The sequence below is a fragment of the Felis catus genome, chromosome C1 (assembly GCF_018350175.1).
Source record: "Felis catus isolate Fca126 chromosome C1, F.catus_Fca126_mat1.0, whole genome shotgun sequence".
Taxonomy (NCBI): domain Eukaryota; kingdom Metazoa; phylum Chordata; class Mammalia; order Carnivora; family Felidae; genus Felis; species Felis catus.
In genome coordinates, this window is record NC_058375.1 from 73267993 (window position 1) to 73288350 (window position 20358).

Genomic DNA, 20358 nt, shown 5'->3' on the forward strand with positions numbered 1-20358 from the left:
ATGAAAAGAACATAAAAAATACACTGAGAAATGTATCATTTTTTTTTTTAATTTTTTTTTTCAACGTTTATTTATTTTTTGGACAGAGAGAGACAGAACATGAACGGGGGAGGGTCAGAGAGAGAGGGAGACACAGAATCGGAAACAGGCTCCAGGCTCTGAGCCATCAGCCCAGAGCCCGACGCGGGGCTCGAACTCACGGACCGCGAGATCGTGACCTGGCTGAAGTCGGACGCTTAACCGACTGCGCCACCCAGGCGCCCCGAAATGTATCATTTTTTAGACATGAAAGAACAAATCAGAATTTCAAATTCTCATTGATTTTTGAAACTTTATTTATATTTTGGTCTTAAAAACGATCATTTCTAAATTGGCTTTTCTGTAAGAAGGTAAAGCACAAAAATTTGCTAAATATCATCAGATCCACACAAATCCTCATGAAGGTTTTCTGTGTAGTCTTCATTAATGCAAATCGTTGTGAATGTTTCCCTCTTACTGTAGACCTTGAATCTGTTTTACAATAATGAAGCCATAAAGTTTTAACGCAACACATTCATTATAAACTATAACATTTCTATTCAAAGGAAAGCTGGGTATTACAAAAATATGAGAGAATCTGAGAATCAGGCAATCTGTTGAGGCTCAGTCTATCTTATTTGCTTTGTAGTTTTTTGTTATTACTTTCAAAGAGCACACAGTGCATGGATGAGGCACAGCAATCCTCTCCCTTATTAACCTCCCGGATTTAAAAATCTGTCCTTTGTAAAACTGGACCAATTATTACAAACCATCATTTGTCTAATTAACCACAGGTCTATTACAAAGCATTTTGTTAGTGGTCCCAACAACTACAGGAGGATGGAACTTTATTAAAAACGAGTTTTGTTAAGTGTGCCAAATCCCTGGGTAACGTGAACTGTGCTGCCACTTCAACTGTTAATTAGATGTTTAATGCCTCATGGAAAAAGAAAGAGAAGGAAGCAAAACTACAATATTCTCTAGGTACTGTAATATTTCATTTGATAAAGTCACAAAAGGATAGGACAAAACTGAAGCAAGATTTATATGCGTTCCAACTTTTCACTCAGGAATTCCTCTACACTGTCTGTGTTCCACTTGAGGATGCTTAGTTCTTCAGCAATGTTCCCATTGTCGTCCAAAAGCTTTAATACAGGGTCTGAACCACGAACATACTACAAAAAAGAAGGACAATAATGAATCATTATTATCTGCTTGGAAGAGGCTTCTCAGCCTCAACCCAAACCCAAACCAATTCAATCCAGCTTAACCCAATAAAAATAAGGCTTACAGGACATCACAACAGGTCTTCCGGGATTTCAAAAAAAAAAAAAAAGAGAAAATCACATTTACCTCTAAAAAGAAAAACACCTGTCGGTAGCAAGATCATTTGAGATTTAAGATTAAATGTAACATATTTATTGCATACACTTAAACTCTAGATGAGCTTAAAACTTAGAGGAGGCAGACAAGTTCCAAATGAGAATGACTGGAAGTAGGCTGTGCACACAAATTATCAGAATTCTGTATTGGATTTTAAATTTTCTTTAAGAAATCCAATGATTTTGTTGTTGTTATAATTAGTTGACTAATATTTTGACAGAATGGAGAAATTCTAACTCTGGCTAAATGTGATCAACATCATCAACAAACATATCCCAATTCATTTCAAAATCAATCTTCATTGCTAAATTAAGAACTACATAACTAAAGATGCAGCAGTGATGATGAAAGCAGCTCTTAGACCTTTCAGCAATTTATGCTTTAGTTTTTCTAGATTGTGAACTCTAGAGCTGGAGACAAGCTCTGATGTGATTACTTATCAGCATTTGGTATATTCTCAACCCATTTGTGGAGTTCAGAAATATAGGCCCTCTAGGTTAATGAATCAATAACAATACTATGTAATCATTTTTGGTTAATTATCTACAAAGTAAAAGATTTGACTATTCAAAACCTCATTTTAGTCTACAAGAGATAAACATGTAGAATGTAGTTGTAAAAATCCTCAACCAAGTATTGTCAAATCTAACAATGTATAAAGGAATTATATGCCATGGTCAATTTAGATTTATTCCAGGTATACAAGCCTGGCACAACATTTGAGAATCAATGGATACAATATATCGTCCCCAATAGGCTAAATAGGAAAAATACATCAGTAGATGCAGAAAAAGACATCCAGTTGCATGCTTCAACCTGGATGCTAAGTGAATTAAGTCAGCCATGAAAGGACAAATACTGCATGATTCAACTCCTATAAGGTATCTAAAGTAGTGAAAATCACATAAACAAAGTAGAAGGGTGGTTGGCCAAGGGCTGGGAGGAGGAGAGGGGGAATTAGTGTTTTATGGGTATAGAGTTTGTTTTGCCAGATGAAAAAATTCTACAGATTTGTTGCACTAGGTGAATATACTTAATACTACTGAACTGTATTTTTATAGTTAAGATGATAAACTTAATGTATCACAAAATTTTAAAAAGTAGGCTAAAGATCAACAGATATACCAAAGAAGATAAATAGATGGCAAATAAGCTTATGAAAAGATGCTCAATTAGGGAACTGCAAATTAAAGCTATGAGATAATACTATGTACTTATTAGAATGGCTAAATGCAAGGCACTGCCTATACTTGATGCTGGTGAGGATGTGGAGTCACAGAAACTCTCATCCTAACTAGTGGGAATGCAACATGATACACCCAATTTAGAAGACAGTTTGGGGGGGCGCCTGGGTGGCGCAGTCGGTTAAGCATCCGACTTCAGCCAGGTCACTATCTCGCGGTCCGTGAGTTCGAGCCCCACGTCAGGCTCTGGGCTGATGGCTCGGAGCCTGTTTCCGATTCTGTGTCTCCCTCTCTCTCTGCCCCTCCCCCGTTCATGCTCTGTCTCTCTCTGTCCCAGAAATAAATAAACGTTGAAAAAAAAAATTAAAAAAAAAAAAAAAAAGACAGTTTGGGGATTTCTTATAAAGCTAAACAGGCTTACTATGTGACCCAGCAACTGTGCTTCTAGGTAATTAAACAAGTTGAAAATTTATGTCAATACAAAAATGTGCATGGCGGCTTTATTTGTAATTGCCAAAAATTGGAAGTGACCCAAATGTTCTTCCATTGGTGAATATAAAAACAAATGATGGTACAACAGAATATTAATAATATTTATTGTCAAAAAGAAATGAGCTATCCAGCTACCAGAAGATATGGGATCCAATCTGAAAAGGCTACATACTGTATGATTCCAACCATATGACATTCTGGAAAATGAAAAAACTACAGAGGTGGTAAGATCAGTGGTCACCAAGGGTGACCAAGGGTTTGGGGTGGGGCAGGGAGGAGGTACGAATAGGTACAGCATAGGAGATTTTTAGGACAATGAAACTATTCTGTAGGAAACTGTAATGGTACATACATGATATTATATATATTTGGCAAAACTCCTAGAACTACACAATATAAAAAATAAACCCTAATACAAACTACAGAATTTATGAATACTGTATCAATATTGGTTCGTCAATTATACCACATCAATGTAAGATGTTAATAAGGGAAGTGGGGATGAAGTAAGGTGAGAGTAGGGAGGGAGTATATATAGGAGCAGTGTACTTTTGGATCAGTTTTTCTGCAAACCTAAAATTGCTCTAAGGTATTAAAACTATTCAAATATTTTAATTCAGAAAACAATACTGAAGAAAAAAAAAAAGGATTTCATTAAAATCCTCTTACCTTGATTTGTAGTCCTCTGAATAGTTTGGGTTTATCACTCCTGACGAAAGCTTAAGAAAAAAGAAAAAGATTCAAATTGTTCACTTCTAAACTCAAGCTAGCTACAAAGATTAATACGAAAAGTATAAATAAGCTCAATAAAACATTAGATCTTCTACAAAAAAAAACTAAGGAAATTAAAATAAATAAGTGGAAAGGCATATTATTCAATGGGAAGAATACATATTTTAAGATGTTGTTTCAAACTAATCAAAATCCCAAATTCCAATGGGATTCTAAGGGCTTGACAAAATGGCAGTAAAGTTCTGTGAGAAGACTAAATGTGTAAGAAGTCAGGGCAGTTTAGAAAAAGTGAAATATGGGAGGAGAATTTGTTCTATTGTTAACATACTATGTGATACCAATACTAGAATAGTAAAACAGATTATGAAATCTGGAGAAATTCAAATATCTGCATAAGTTGTTTAATATGGTAAAACTATCAAATCAGAGAGGGAAGGAGAGAAAGATTGTGTGTGCGAATTATTCAAAACACTGGAGGGGTGCCTCCCACCCTTGATTTTGGCTCAGGTCATAATCTCATGGTTCATGAGATTGAGCCGTCTTGTGCTGTCAGCACAGAGCCTGCTTGGGATTCTCTCTCTGCCCCTCCCCTGCTCGTGTGCCTGTGATCTCTTTCTGGGAAACAAACAAACAAACAAAAACGAAACACTGGAGAAAACTGTCAAACTATTTGGGGAAAAAAAATGGATACAGGTACCTGTTTTTCTATCTTATATCTAATGTAAGATATATAATATAATCTATTATATAATCTATTATGTATTATTCTATTATATATATCTCAATCCACATGGATTAACATTTTCAGTTCATTCAACAAATATTTATTGCATATCTAACTGTATGCCAGACAACAGAGATAAAGCTATACAAAACATGATTCCTGCTCTTATGGAGTTTACAGTCTGGTGAGGAAGAAAGACGCTAAATAAGTAATCACACTAATAATTTCAACTGTGAGAAGCATTACAAGTTTAGAATACTGCCATAGTATTTAAAATAAATGACTTGAATGTGGAATATAAAATTCCTTTCCTAATCATGACCATAAAGGAAATACTTTATTGATATGCCTTTATAAAAATGAAAACTTCAGGATAGCTGACACCACTAGAAACAAAATTAAAACACTAATATACCTAGGAAAATAATGCCCACCATGTAATGTAGGGAAGAGTTCTTATTAAGTTAAGAAATGCATACTAGATGGAGAAAAGGGCTAGGGACAGGAGCATGTAATGTACAAATATACAGATGGTCATAAACATTTGAAATAAATGTTCAACCTCACTAAAAATCAAATGTCAAAACAATGAAGTGCCTCATTCAGAGTGACAAAAGTTAAACACATTTAGGGTTAGAGAGGGGGTGGAGAGAAGGATTTTTCTGGGGGTTAGTTGTGGGAGAAATATAAGAGGACACATATTTCCAGACAGGTATTTAACAAAATGAACCTGAAGTCCTAAAATGTACATATTCTTTAAATCTGAAAGTCCCCTTCTAGGTATTGATTCTGAGGAAATAATTGTACAGTAATGCAAAGATCTATAATATATAAGGTCCTGCTAACCAAATCTAGAAACTTGGGGGAAAAAACTATAAACTTGTAACAAAAACTACGGGTTAATAAGTATGTTAATAACATGGACTACATTATAGAATGCATCCAATCATTAAAAATTAATCTGTTTAGTGACATAGAAGCAAACTCATATTTGTAAATAAAGGCCAGAAGCACTATACAAAATCTTAAATTAACCCAGCATATATAAAATACCTGGTATAATACACAGAACCATTAAAAAAAAATGTTAACTATTATTTTAATAGGGGGTTTTATCTGGAGTACAGGGTTTGGGGAAGTTTCAAATGAATGCTTTTCCTTTTTTGGGTCTGTATTTTATCAATTTTTTAGTAATGATCACGTTAAATTGTTCAAGTGAGATGTTTCACTTAGATACTTGAGAGTTCTTAGATTTTATGGTGATATACATGCTTTTGAGAACTTACTTTTTAAACTTACAATTAATTAGCAATAACAAGCACTATACACATTTCATTACGAAGGTCTTTTATTGTCCTAAATGCAAGTATATAAAACGAAGAGCGGTAAATAGTTTTTCTTTTTAAGGTTAAGAACTTGTCAGAAAAGACCCTTATCTGTATTTTCCCTACAAAATTTAGTTCAAAATAAAATTGGTCATTAGTCTGCTTATTAGGATTTCTTCTCTATCAACTTCCTCCTTGTCCAAATACTCTGCAGATTCCTGAATCCCCAAACAAAAATGGTCTCATGATATCCTGTTGCATTTTATACCATCCCTTTGGCAAAGGCTATATGCACACCTGTGCAAAACACTGCTTAACTTGAAGTGTGTTCTCTACTGCCTAAGAAATCTCTCTGGGGAAAAAGACTACTCTTTGTTCTAAAGTTGTTGTTTTTTTTAAAGTTCATTTATTCATTTTGAGACAGAGTGTGAGCAGGGGAGAGGCAGAGAGAGAGAATCCCAAGCAGAGTCCCTGCAGTCTGCATGGGGCTCCATCCCACAAACCATGAGATCACGACCTGACCTGAAATCAAGCTGGACACGAAACCAAGGTGCCTAGGGAAAAGGACTATTCTTATATATATTTTTTGTATCCATTATAATAGAGCCTAGTGCATTTAATAATGTTCATTCATTTATTCAATAGATTTTTAATAGGCTGAAATAAATGAACAAATTTAAATTTAATGTCACTAATGACTATTTTCACTAGTTCTTTGCTCTTCGCTAAGCACAGATCTATAAAGCCTCCTAATTTTGAATGAGGGGAATATCTGTTAAATACTCGGTAGTAGCAACTCACATTTTACAAGCTGTGAAGTAATCTTTTAACAGATAAACTTGACTACTTTTCTGTACATACGGCAGTAGGATGGGCTATATGACAGTATAAGCAGGCTCCATGCTCTGAGTAGAGCCCCACAGGGTGCTGAATCCTACAGTCCTGGGACCAGGACCTGAGCCAAAAATCCAGAGTTGGATGCTCTACCTACTGAGCCACTCAGGCACCCCCAGAAAGTGTCCCTATGCCAACTTATCTGTCAGTTATAAAGGCAGTTTTGGGAATAATCCTTTAAAGTGATCAAATATACAGAAGTGATTAGACAACACATGAAATATTTTAGCTTTTCACTCTAGATTCTTATCAGCATGTCATTTATGCAGCAACCCTGTAAAAATAAGAGCTTAGCTGTGCTATACATTTCTTGGGAAACTTGCAGAACTCCTGTAATTCAGACTCTTGAGAGTTAACTATAAACAAAAATAAAAAAAAATCTATCCTCGTTTCAAAAAAGATAAAATTGAGGATGATGGGATAATAGGAAGGACAGTCTCGAAGCTAAACATGTTTGAATTAATGTAGTTCCAAAGTAAGTAAAAATATAAATGAAAAAAGACAATATACTTGACTACCTGTAATGATATGCTTTTGATCACATCACAAGTAGTCATACAATGTACTGGTTTTAATTTTGAGTATAAGGGTGTATAGCAAGTATGGTTAAAACTTGTGGCTATCACATGAAATTATAAGGAATGACAATTTGATGTTTTCTTGTTAGTAAAAACAACTATTTGAATCAGAATGTATTCTAAGTAAAAATGTTGCATCATATGCAGAAACAACAATACAACAACAGCAACAACAACAAACAGTAGAACTGAATTCTCAACTTTGCTCAAGACAGCTTCTGGGTACTTAAAAGAGTATATCTAAAATAAAGAAAAGATACTATTGTATACAAACCATCTGGAGTGTAGAATTAGGAGTCATATGGGTCCTCCCAACAAGACCATGTTTTTTTAATTTGTTTTATTTTTTTAAATTTACATCCAAATTAGTTAGCATATAGTGCAACAATGATTTCAGGAGTAGATTCCTTAGTGCCCCTTACCTATTTAGCTCATCCCTCCTCCCACAACCCCCCCAGGAACCCTCTGTTTGTTCTCCATATTTAAGAGCCTTTTACGTTTTGTTCCCCTTCCTGTTTTTATATTACTTTTGTTTCCCTTCCCTTATGTTCATTTGTTTTGTCTCTTAAAGTCCTCATATGAGTGAAGTCATAAGATTTTTGTCTTTCTCTGACTAATTTCACTTAGCATAATAACCTCCAGTTCCATCCACGTAGTTGCAACAGCAAAATTTCATTCTTTTTGATTGCCGGGTAATACTCCATTGTGTGTATGTATGTGTGTGTGTGTGTGTGTGTATATACATACATATATATGGACATTTGGGCTCTTTTCATACTTTGGCTATTGTTGATAGTGCTGCTATAAACACGGGGGTGCATGTATCCCTTCGAAACAGCACACCTGTATCCCTTGGATAAATGCCTAGTAGTGCAATTGCTGGGTCATAGGGTAGTTCTATTTTTAGTTTTTTGAGGAACCTCCATACTGTTTTCCAGAATGGCTGCACCAGCTTGCATTTCCACCAACGAAACAATTTAAAAGCACTTAAAAATATCCAGAGAAGAGCAACTTAAATAATTGAAAGAACTTGGGGAGACTGGAGGTACAATAATGAAGACAAACTAAATACATGACTTCTTAGTCCAGAATGATAAAGTCAGAAAAAGAATGTTTGAAGACTATAAATTCATCAGGAATATATCAGCCAATGTACACACAAGCTTTTCACTCGAATTTCACCTGTCAAAAGTAGGGCACCCTTAAATTAGGTAAGTTTCATAAATCCATTCATCCACTCAATAAATATTTGAATTCTTCTTAATACGAGGAACAGTATTAGATACATTCTGGGCATATTAATGACCAAAAACATTAAAATTCTGTGCTTTAAGGAGATGCTAGTTTGGTAGAGGCAAAAGACCAACAAAGCAAATAAATACATTATAAAATTAAATAATGGAAACTGTGGAAGATAAAGGAGTGAAAAATTTTGTCTAAAGGCCGCACAAAAACAATGTTTGAACGAAGAGCAGTTTGCCAGAAGAACTGAGAAGGGGCCTAAGTCAGGAGAAACATGCAGTGTGTGCAAAGACTTAAGAGGTCAGAGTTCAGAGAACTGCAAAGAACTAGAGACATGAACTAGAAAACAGAAAGCACGTTGTGATGGGTCTTCTACATGATGTTATGGAGTCTGACATTTATTCTGTATGTGATGGGTAAACTATAAAGGCTTTTAGACAAGAGGGCCACAGAAACCAAATATGTCTAATGGGAAAGGTCTTTTTGGTAGTTGTGTAGAAGATGCAATAGAAGAAAGAAAAGGGAACAGTGATACCTAGACCAGATAACAAGTAACTAATCCTTCTGGAGAAAGATGCCAAAGGCTTGATTAAATTCCTAGAGAAGGCCAAGGGACTGAGATTTGAAAGTTCTTGAGGAGGAGAAGAGACAATTTGGTGATTAACTGCATATAACGTGTAAAAGAAGTGAAAGAAAGGTTAATCATGATTATTTTATGCTTTTGCTTGGTGATACTGACGTCTGTAGAAAGAGGACAGAAGATAGTATACTTTCAGAAGAGGATTAATTCAGTTTTTGGACATGCTGGGTTTAAGGCCTTTTTACCAAAAATGTGGGCTGCAGGGGCACCTGACTTCGGCTGTGCTGACAGCTCAGAGCCTGGAGCCTGTTCCGGATTCGGTCTCCCTTTCTCTCTGTCCCTGCCTTGCTCACACTCTGTCTCTGTCTCTCTCAAAAATAAATAAACATTAAAAAAAATTTTTTTTTAAAATGTGGCCCGCAGCCTGTAGGATATTAGCAAGAAGAATCTCAGGATCCACCCCAAATATACATTCTGCATTTAACAAGATCTGATGATTCATATGTAAATAGGCTTAAGGTACCCATGAGATCATACAAACAAAATTGTTCACTTGCAGTCAGAAATGTGATTTCTGAGGCACCTGGCTGCTTCCAATTCTGTGCCTCTCTCTCTCTCTGCCCCTTCCCGCTTGTGCTGTTTCTCTCAAAAATAAGCATTTAAAAATTTTTTTAAAAATGTGATTTGTAACAGCAGAAAGATGTGACCTAAAAATACAGATTAGGAGTCATTAGGTAAATACTGTAATTGGAACTGAGGGAGTGGGACATTCAAGGGAGTAAGAAAATAAAATATAAAGTTAGACCTTGACTGCAACTAGTATTTGAAAGGTGGGTGGTAGATGAGATGCCAGGGAAGGAGAATGGAAAGGCTGTTAGATGTAGGAGAAACTAGGAGGTAAGAAATTCAAACAAATGAAAGGAAAAGAGTTTCAAATGCTGGAGTTAAGACAATACCTACCATTTAATATCCTCAGTACTGAAATAGTGCTTGACACACAGTAAGCACTCAGTTAAGTACTCACAGAATTAGTGAATGGTTTACTCTGTATTTGTTGGTGCCACACAGTGATACTTAATCCTCAAAACAATCTTATTATATAGGTATTATAATTTTATACCATCTATTACCCATTTTAGAAATGAGAAAAACTGATGAAGCTAATACTAAAGAATGATACTGCTAGCAAAACTCCAACGTAGCACCATAATCCTAGCCATCACTACCAATCAATCACAGTTAGTATGAGAAGTGAAAGCCTATGTCCTACCTCAGTTCTGTATTACTTTAAATTTTTTTCTGCCTCCAAAGGTATATCCTTTTTCTAAAAAATTAATTAATTTTGAGAGCGAGACAGAGAAGCAGAGAGACGATCCCAAGCAGGCTCCACACTGCCACCATGGAGCCCAACACAGGGCTCAAACTCATGAACCACGAGATCATGACCTGAGCTGAAATCAACAGTTAGGACGCTCAACTGACTGAGCCACCCAGGTGCCCCTAAAGGTATCTGATTCTAATACGGAACTGGCAAACTATGGTCTGAGGGCCAAAGTCTAGCCTGTTGCTTTAATAAATACAGTTTTACTGGAACAAAGCCACACTTATTTAAATACTGTAGTATGGCTGTTTCCATACTACAAAAAAGTTCAATAGTTGTAGCAAGAGAACCTGTTGCTGGTAAAGCTGAAAATTTTTATTTAACTTTTCACAACAAGTCTGCCGAGACCTGCAAAATTTGGGAAAATCGATTTTTTTTTGAGACACAGATACGTTTAACATTGTAAGACTCATGCTTCAGAAGGAATTGTCATTATTAGTTATGCTACCACAAGTGATAAATCATTAGGTCGACAGGGCCACTCCAAAGTGACTCCTATGCTGGGGAAGGGGAGAGATAATCCCTCACACCAGCATGCCTGTAGTTCATGACGCTGAGCCTCTTAGTAGTTGAACAGGCAGGAAGCCCTGTTCTTCAGTGTGCTTGTAGCTGTGGCAGAGAGGCTAACTGCACACATGTAGGATGACTGCTGGCCCCACCCACCAATGAGGCCACATCAGCTATAGCGGGACCTCTAATAGCACAGGGAACAAATCCTGTTCCGGTGCGCCCACAGTGGGCAAAGTGGGTGACTGCGATCAGCTGAACGGAAGGCAATCACAGCGCAACCATAATAAGGAGGGCACATGCAGCCCACAGAGGGGACACCCATGGAGCACCTGATTCTGGTGAAAAGAATGGACTGCACCATAGGACACTGCAATACCACTTCTACACAAGGTTACTGCTTTCCAAGACCAAAAGCTATAGCTGACATACCTAATATATACACAAATACAGAGTAAGACAAAATGAGGAGACCGAGGCATATGTCCTAAATGAAAGAACAGAACAAAAATCACAGTGAAAGAGCTAAATGAAACAAATAAACAATATGTCTGATGAAGCTTTAAAGTAATGGTCATAAAGATACTACTTGAGAAGAGTAGACGAACACAGTGAGAACTTCAACAAAGAGAAAATATAAAAACCAGTCAGAATCGAAGAATTCAATAACTAAAATGAAAAATACACTAGAAGGAATCAACAGATAACAGAATGAAGAAGAATGGATCAGTAATCAGGAAGACAAGGTAACGGAAAGCAACCAAACTGAACATCAAAAAGAATAAGAAATGAGAACTGGTTGAAGGAAATTTGCACTGTCATCCACTGTAACACATTCATATTATAGGGATGCCAGAAAAAGAAAAGAAAAACAAGGGGTCAGAAAACTTCTTAAAAAAAATTATAGTTGAAAACTTCCCTAACCTGGGAAAGGAAAGAAACAGCCAGATCCACGAAGCATGCAGAGCCCCTAACAAGGTAAATCTAAGGAGGTCTGCACCAAGACCTATAATAATTAAAGTATCAAAGACTAAAGATAAAGAGAGAATCTTAGAAGCAGCAAGAGAAAACAGTTACGATCAGGGAAATCCCATTTTTCACAAGAAAATTTGAGGCCCGAAGGAAGTGGCATGATATACTCAACGTACTGAAAGGGAAAAACCTTCAATCAAGAATAGGCAGTAAGGTTATCATTTAGAAACAAATAGTTTCCCAGACAAAAGTTAAAGGAGTTCATCACCAGTTAACTAGTCTCACAAAAAATGATAAAGAGATTTCCTTAAGCAGAAAGAAAAGGCCACAATGAGAAGAAAACTAGGAAAGGAAAAATTCTCAAAGGTAAAAGCAAACATATAGTAAAGGTAGTAGATTAAATACTTTAAAGCCAGTATGGAGATTAAAACACAGAAGTAGTAAAATCAATTACATCTACAAAAATTAGTCAAGGGAAGGGTGTCTGGGTGGCTCAGTCAGATAACATCCAGCTTTGGTTCAGGTCAAGATCTTGTGGTTCGTGAGTTGGTGCGTCACATCCACATCGGGTTCTCTGCTATCAAGACGAAGCCTGCTTTGGACCCTCTGTCCTTCTCCCTCCCCAACTCGTGCTCTTACTCTCAAAAATAAATAAACATTAAAAAAAATTAGTCAAGGGATACACAAAAAGACGTAAAATATGAAATCATACACACGAAATGTGGAAAGGGAGGTTAAAAACAGTGCTTTTAGTACTTTTGAAAGCTTTTGAGCACACGTTCAAATATAAGTGGTCATCAACTTTACACAGAATGCTATACAGAGAATGTTATATATGAACCCAATGGTAACTAAAAATAAATCTGATATACATAAAAAATAAAAAGGAATCCAAGCATAACACTAAAGCCATTAAACCAAAAAGCGACAGAGAAGAACAGAGAACTACAAAACACAAAGCAATTAACAAATGAAAATACATACCTATGAATAATTAATTTAAATGTAAATGGATTAAATGCTCCAATCAAAAGACACAGGGTGACTGAATGAGGGGGGGCGGGGTGGGGGGAAGACTGATCTATATGTGGTTTACAAGAGACTCTTCAGACCTAAGGACACACAGAGTGAAAGTGAAGGTAAGAGTAAAGATATTCCATGCAAATGCAAGGGGAAAAAAAAGTCGGGTAGCAATACTTTTGTCAAAAGACTGCAGCAAGAGACAAAGGGAATTACATAATGATAAAATAATCACTTCAACAAGAGAATTTAAGAATTACAAATATCTCTGCACCCAAAATAGGAGCACCTAAATACATAAAACAAATATTAACAGGCATAAAGTAAGAAGTTGGTAATAATACGATAGGTGACTTAAACACTCCACTTATATCAATTCATAAACATTTGGACATAAAATCAACAAGGAAAAAGTGGCTTTGAATGACACATTAGACCAGATAGACCTAACAAATATACACAGAATATTCCACCTCAAAACTGCAGAATATACATTCAAGTGCACATGGTACATTCTCCAGGCGGATCATCTTAGGCCACAAACAGGTTTAAATAATTTTAGAAGTCTGAAATCATATCCTGAATCTTTTCTGACAATAAAGGAATGAAACTAGAAATGAACTACAAGAAAAAAAACTTGAAAAAGCAAAATACATGGAGGTTAAAAAAAATGCTATTAAACAACCAATGGGTCAACTAAAAAAAAAAAAAAAAATCCAGGAAATAAAAAAATATACGGAGACAAAGAAAAATGGAAACAACGGTCCAAAATCTTTGGGATCGAGCAAAAGCCGTACTCAGTGGGAAATTTAGAGATATACGCCTACCTCAAGAAACAAGAAAAATCTCGAAAAGCCTAACATTACACCTAAAGGAACTAGAGAAAGAGGAACATACAAAGCCCAAAGTCAGTGAAGGGGAATAAAGGTTAGAGTAGAAATACATGAGATAGAAACACGAAAACAATAGAAAACAAAAACCAAAAAACAAAAAACACCAATGAAACCAAAAGCTGGTTCTCTGAAAAGATAAATAAAATTAACAAACCTTTAGCCAGACTCATCAAGAAAGAGAGGACTCAAGTAAAATTTATAAATAAAGGACAAAAAACAACTGACACCACAGAAATACAAGAGAATATTATGAAAAATAACTAACTTCCCAGCAACACACAATGTTCCAAAATAGAATCAGGGAGAAAAGAGAGTATGTATTTTAAAGGACCAATCATGTGTGATGAGACTGAATAATCTAAAAACACCCAATGAACAACAAAAAAGTCCAGAACCAGATGGATTCACAAGTGAATTCTATCAAACATGTAAGGAAGATTTAATACCTATTCTCAAACGTTGCCAAAAAACAGAGGAGGAAGGAAAGCTTCCAAATACTGTATATTCTGAGGCCAGCACTGCCCTCACATGAAACAAGGAAACTACAGGCTCATATTCCTGATGAACACAGATGCAAATATCCCCACCAAAATATTAGTAAACCACATGCAACAATACATTAAAAGGATCACTCATTATGATCAAATGGGATTTGTTCTAAGGATGCAAGAGTGGCTCAATTTTCGCAAATCAATGTGATATATCAAATTAGTAAGAAGGATACAAACCTTGTGATCATCTCAATAGATGCAGAAAAGGCATTTGACAAAATTCCACATCCATTCGTGATACAAACTCAAAACAAAGTGGGTTTTAGAGGGAAAATAGTTCAACATAATATAGGCCACATATGAAAAAGTCACAGCTAACATCACACTCAATGGTGAAACACTGAAAGCTTTTACTCTAAGATCAAGACAAGGATGTCCACACTCACAACTTTTACTCAACATAGTGCTGGAAGTCATAGCTGTAGCAATCAGGCCAGAAAATGGACGGCAACCAAATTCATAAAGAAGTAAAACTGTCACTATCTGCAGATGACATGATACCTTATTTAATAAAAATTTTCTTTTGAAAGAGAGAGAGAATGCATGAGTGGGGGAAGGGTAGAAGAAGAGGGAGAGAGAGAGAATCATAAACAGACTCCATGCTCAGGGCAGCGCCTAACCCGCGGCTTGATCTCATGACCTGAGCCAAAATCAAGAGGTAGATGCTGAGCCATGCAGGTGTCCTGACATGATACTTTATATAGAAAACACTAAAGACTGGGGCGCTTGGGTGGCTCAGGTGGTTAAGCGTCTGACTTCGACTCAGGTCATGACCTCCTGGTTTGTGAGTTGAAGCCCCGCGTTGAGCTCTGTGCTGACAGCTCTGAGCCTGGAACCTGCTTCTGATTCTGTGTCTCCCTCTCTCTGCCCCTCCCCCACTCAGGCAAGAGAGAGAGAGAGAGAGAGAGAGAGAGAGAGAGAGAGCGAGCGAGCGCGCGAGCTCTCAAAAATTAACAAACATTAAAAACAAAACAAAACAAAAAACACTAAAGACTACCCAAAACAATTTGAACAGATAAATTCAGCAAACTTTCAGGATACAAAATTAATACACAGAAAGAGAAATTAAGAAAACAATCCCATTTAAATTGAACCAAAAATAATAAAATACCTAGGAATAATTTAACCACTGAAGTGAAACACCTATATTGTATTCTGAAAACTATAGGACACTGATGAAAGAAACTGAACATGACAAAAACACATGGAAAGATATTTTGTGCTCTAGAAACTTGGAAGAATTACTATTGTTAAAAATGTCCATACTACCCAAAACAATCTATAGATTCAATGTAATCCCTATTAAATACCAATAGCATTTTTCACAGAATTAGAACAAATAATCCTAAAATTTTCAGAACCGTAACAGACCTTTAATAGCCAAAGCAATCTTCAGAAGGAAAAACAAAGCTAGAGGTAACGCTATCCCAGATTTCAAGATAAAGCTGTTAGTAATCAAAACAGTATGGTACTGGCATAAAAACAGACACATAGATCATGGAACAGGACAGAGAACCCAGAAATAAACCCATGCTTACACAGTGAATTAATCTATAACAAAGGAGGCAAAACATACAATGGGAAAAGTATTTTCAATCAATGGTACTGGGAAAACTAGACACGTATATGCAAAAGAATTAATAAACTGGACCAGTTTCTTACACCATTCATAGGGACAAACTCAAAATGGACTAAGGACCTAAATGTGAGACCCAAAATCATTAAACTCCTAAAAGAAAACACTGACTATAATCTCTCAGATACTGGCCTTAGCAACATATTTATGGAAATGTCTCCTCAGGTGAAGGAAAGAAAAATAAATTGTTAGGACTACACTAAAACAAAAAGTCTTTGCACAGCATAGAAAACTATCTACAAAAGGGCAACCTACTAAACAGGAGATCTGCAAATGACATACATGAGAAGGGGTTACTATCCAAATTACATAAAGCAATTACACTATTCAACACCAAAAATCAAACAATCTGATTAAAAAATGGGCAGAGGACCTATACAGGCATTTTGCCAAAGACATATGCAGGGCAAACACACATAAAAGATGCTGAATATCACTAATCACGAGGGAAATGCAAATCAAATCCATAATGACATCACCTCACACCAGAGTGCCTAATATGAAAACGGTAAGAAATAACTGTTGGCTATGATGTGAAGAAAAGGGAACTTTCCACTCATGCACTGCTGATGGGAAAACAGTATGGAGGTTCCTCAAAAAATTAAACAGAAACACCATACTATCCAGTTATTCCACTACAGGGTATTTACTCAAAGAAACAAAACACTATTTTGAAAAGATATATATGCACTCTCTTTGTTTACTGCAACGTTACTTATCATAGCCTAGATGCGGAAGCCACCCAAGTGTCCACTGATAAATGAATGGATAAAGTAAATACGGTACAGGAAGAGTTCTGGCCCAAGATGGCGACTCAGGAAGATCCTGAACTCACCTTCACCATGGCCATGGACACAACAAAAAGAACTGAGGGCTGAAAAGAACAGCTTCTGCACAACACAAGATAGAGACCACATAGAGAATGGCAGGAGAAGAGACACTAAGCAACTACAGTGGGGAGGGATAGTACTGAGGGTTAAGTAGATTCATCTGCCCTGTGGATAGCCTGCTGTACTGGCCCCTAGCCCACGGTAGCCCCGGATCCCTTGAGGCACAGAAAAAGAGCCAAGGTTTAAAACAGCAACTAGAACTTCAAGGAACTAGCTCCAGAACCTTGCCTAACAGTGAGGAAGCTGCTGGAACTCTGTCTGGGTCAAAAGAGGGGGTGAGCGCCATGGTTTACATTCCCTTTCCACCGTGACAGTGCAAACAAGACCAGGGTTCCCATCCCACACCAGCCACAGAAACCCTGGGGTATAGACAAAAAATGGGTTTAAAAGTTTACCAGAATTTCAAGATCCAGCACTAGAACACTGCCAAATGGTGGGATTGCTGCTGGTACTCTCTCCAGGCTGAGGGACTGGGCAGTACCATGGTTTATGTTCTCCTTCAACTTGGATAGCTTGGATGGGAAGAGGGCCCAGGTACCCTAACCAGCCTGCTGCTTCAGTGAGCCCCAGAGCCCACATCAGCCCAAACCACCCCACCAAGTAGCTCTAGCACAGTGCACTCTGGGACACCCCTAGCTGGTGCTCACTATAGATCTAGCAGTTGTGCCAAGGCGATGCAGCACTCTGGGCCCACAACCTCTTTGGCTTCAAATGGCTTCCTAGGGCACCCTGAGCACACAGTGCACTAGGGACTCCTGGCTCTCATCTGCTTCAGCTCTTGGAACCCCCAGCGCATGCTGGCCCAGATCCAGTCCTCTGCCAGGACACCCCTTCACTGAACATTCTGGGACACCCTGGCTTACACCCGCTTCAGCTTCAGCTGTCTTACCAGGATACTTTCTACCTGGAGAGCCCTGGGATAGCAACAACCAACACCCACTGTGGTTTCAGATCTCCTTCCAGGGCACCCTCTACACAGAGAGCTCCAGGACCACCTTGACCATGCCCACTTCACCTACAGATGTCTTACCAAAATGCCATGTACACAGAATACCATGGGACCCCCAGGCACATGCCCCACCTTGAATCAAGCTGCTTTGCCAGGGCACCCTCTGGAGGGCCCCAGGACACCTCAGCATGCATTTGATCAGCTTCACAGTCTACACGGGACGACAATACACAAGACTGTTCTTGCAAGTTAAGAAGTAGCTGTTCTGCCTAATCCACAGAAACAAGCACAGAAAGTAAAGCAAAGTGGAGAGACAGAAGAATATGCTCCCAATGAAAGAATAAGACAGAACATCAGGAAAAGAACTAAATGAAACACAGACAAGCCTTGTGGCTGACAGAGTTTAATCATAAAGATGCTTACTGGATTGCAGAGAAGAATGGAAGAATTGAGAACTTCAAAAAGGAGAAAATGTAAGAACCAATTAGAGTTGAAGAATACAATAACTGAAATGAAAAATACATTAGGAGGCATCAACAGTAGGTTGGCAGATGCAGAAGAATGGTTTAGTGATCTAGAAGACCTTAACTGCTACAGAAAGCAACTGAGCTTAATAGCAAAATGAAAAGAATTTTATTTTTTTTAATTATTATTATTTTTTAATGTTTATTTTTGAGAGAGAGAGAGAGGGAGGGAGAGGGAGAGGCAGAGAGAGAAGAAGACACAGAATCTGAAGCAGACTCTAGGGTCTGAGCTGTCAGCACAGAGCCTGATGCAGGGCTCGAACCGACAGACCATGAGATCATGACCTGAGCTGAAGTGGGATGTTTAACCGACTGAGCCACTCAGGTGCCCCAAAAAAGAATTTAAAAAATGCATAAAGCGGTGCCTGGCTGGCTCAGTCTGAAAAGAGTATGACTCTTGATCTTGGGGTCGTGAGTTCAGGCCTCATGTTGGGTGTAGAGATTACTTAAATAAATAAAACTTAAGGGGCGCTTGGGTGGCTCAGTTGGTAAAGCATCCGACTTCGGCTCAGGTCATGATCTCACGGTTCATGGGTTTGAGACCTGGTTTGCGCTCTGTGCTGACAGCTCAGAGCCTGAAGCCTGCTTCGGATTCTTTGTGTGTGTGTCTCTCTCTCTCTCTCTGCCCCTCCCTTGCTCACACTCTGTCTCTCTCTCAAAAATAAATAAACATTAAAAATTTTTTTTAAAAATGAAAAATAATAAAAAAATAAATAAAACTAAAAATAAATGATGATATTAAGGGATATCTTTGATAACAGGAACTGTTTGCAGCAAACATTTGCATTACAAGGGTCCTAGAAGGAGAGAGAAAAAGAGCAGAAAACTTAAGAAATAATAGCTGAAAACTTCCCTAACATAGGGAAGGAAACAGACATTCAGGTTCAGGAAGCACAGAGAGTTCAAAACAAGATGAACCTAAGGAGATCCACACCAGGACACAGAATAATAAAAATGTCAAAGGTTTAAGATAAGGGAAAAACATTAAAGCAGCAAGAAAGTGAAAAATTACATACAAGGGAAACTCCATAAAGCTATCAGCTGAATTTTCAGCAGAAACACTACAGGCCAGAAAGCAGTGGCATGATAGAATCAAAGTCCAGAGAGGGAAAACAAGAAAACCACCCCACCCACAACCTACCACCAAGAATATTCGATATGGTAAAATTATCATTCAGAATTGAAGCAAAGACCAAGAACTTCCCAAGCAAAATTAAAGGAGTTTATCAGTACTACATCAGACTTACAAGAAATGTTAAAGGGACTTAAGTGGAAAAGGCCTTAATTAAAAAGTAAAAACAAAACAAAAAACAATAAAGAAATGAATACAGACTGCTATAAACTTAGGATATTATATATGAACCTCATTGTAACTACAAACCCCAAACCCAAAACAGATACACAAAAAATAAAGAGAAAGAAAGCCAAGCAAAACAATAATAATAATAATAATTCATCAGAGAGCAAGGTAAGAAACAGAGAAGAACTATAAAAACCAAAAACACAATAAAATGACAAGTATATAGCTACCTATAACTACTTTAAATGTAAATGGACTAAATGCTCCAATCTAAAGACCTAGGGTGGCAAAATGGATAGAAACAAAACAAAACAAAAACCAAGACCCATCAATATGCCACTGACAAGACCTCACTTCACATCTAAACACACATACAGACTGAATGTGAAGGGATGGAAAAAGATATTCCATGAAAATCAAGTGGGGAAAATAAAAGCCTGGGTAGCAACATTTTTATCAGACAAAATAGACTATTTTTATCAGACAAAATAGACTATCAAACAAAGACTCTAACAAGAAACAAAGATGGATATTACATAATGATAAAAGAATCAATCCAATAAGAGGACCTAACAATTATAAA

The 20358-nt window shown here is 37.2% G+C and overlaps 1 protein-coding gene across 2 annotated transcripts in view; it reads right to left on the reverse strand.

Moving 5' to 3' along the window:
* Positions 1-317: 317 nt before the first annotated feature.
* Positions 318-20358, reverse strand: part of SELENOF (selenoprotein F) — a 58070-nt gene continuing 38029 nt past the window's right edge. Inside the window, exons 4-5 of one of the 2 annotated variants that reach the window (XM_003990279.6) lie at positions 3747-3796; positions 318-1193 (exon numbers count right to left, since the gene is read on the reverse strand). In XM_003990279.6, the coding sequence (XP_003990328.2) occupies positions 1062-1193; positions 3747-3796 (182 nt within the window). In that variant the 3' untranslated portion in view covers positions 318-1061. The remainder of the gene's footprint in view (positions 1194-3746; positions 3797-20358) is intronic. The other variant, XM_019837379.3, reaches the window with a different exon arrangement.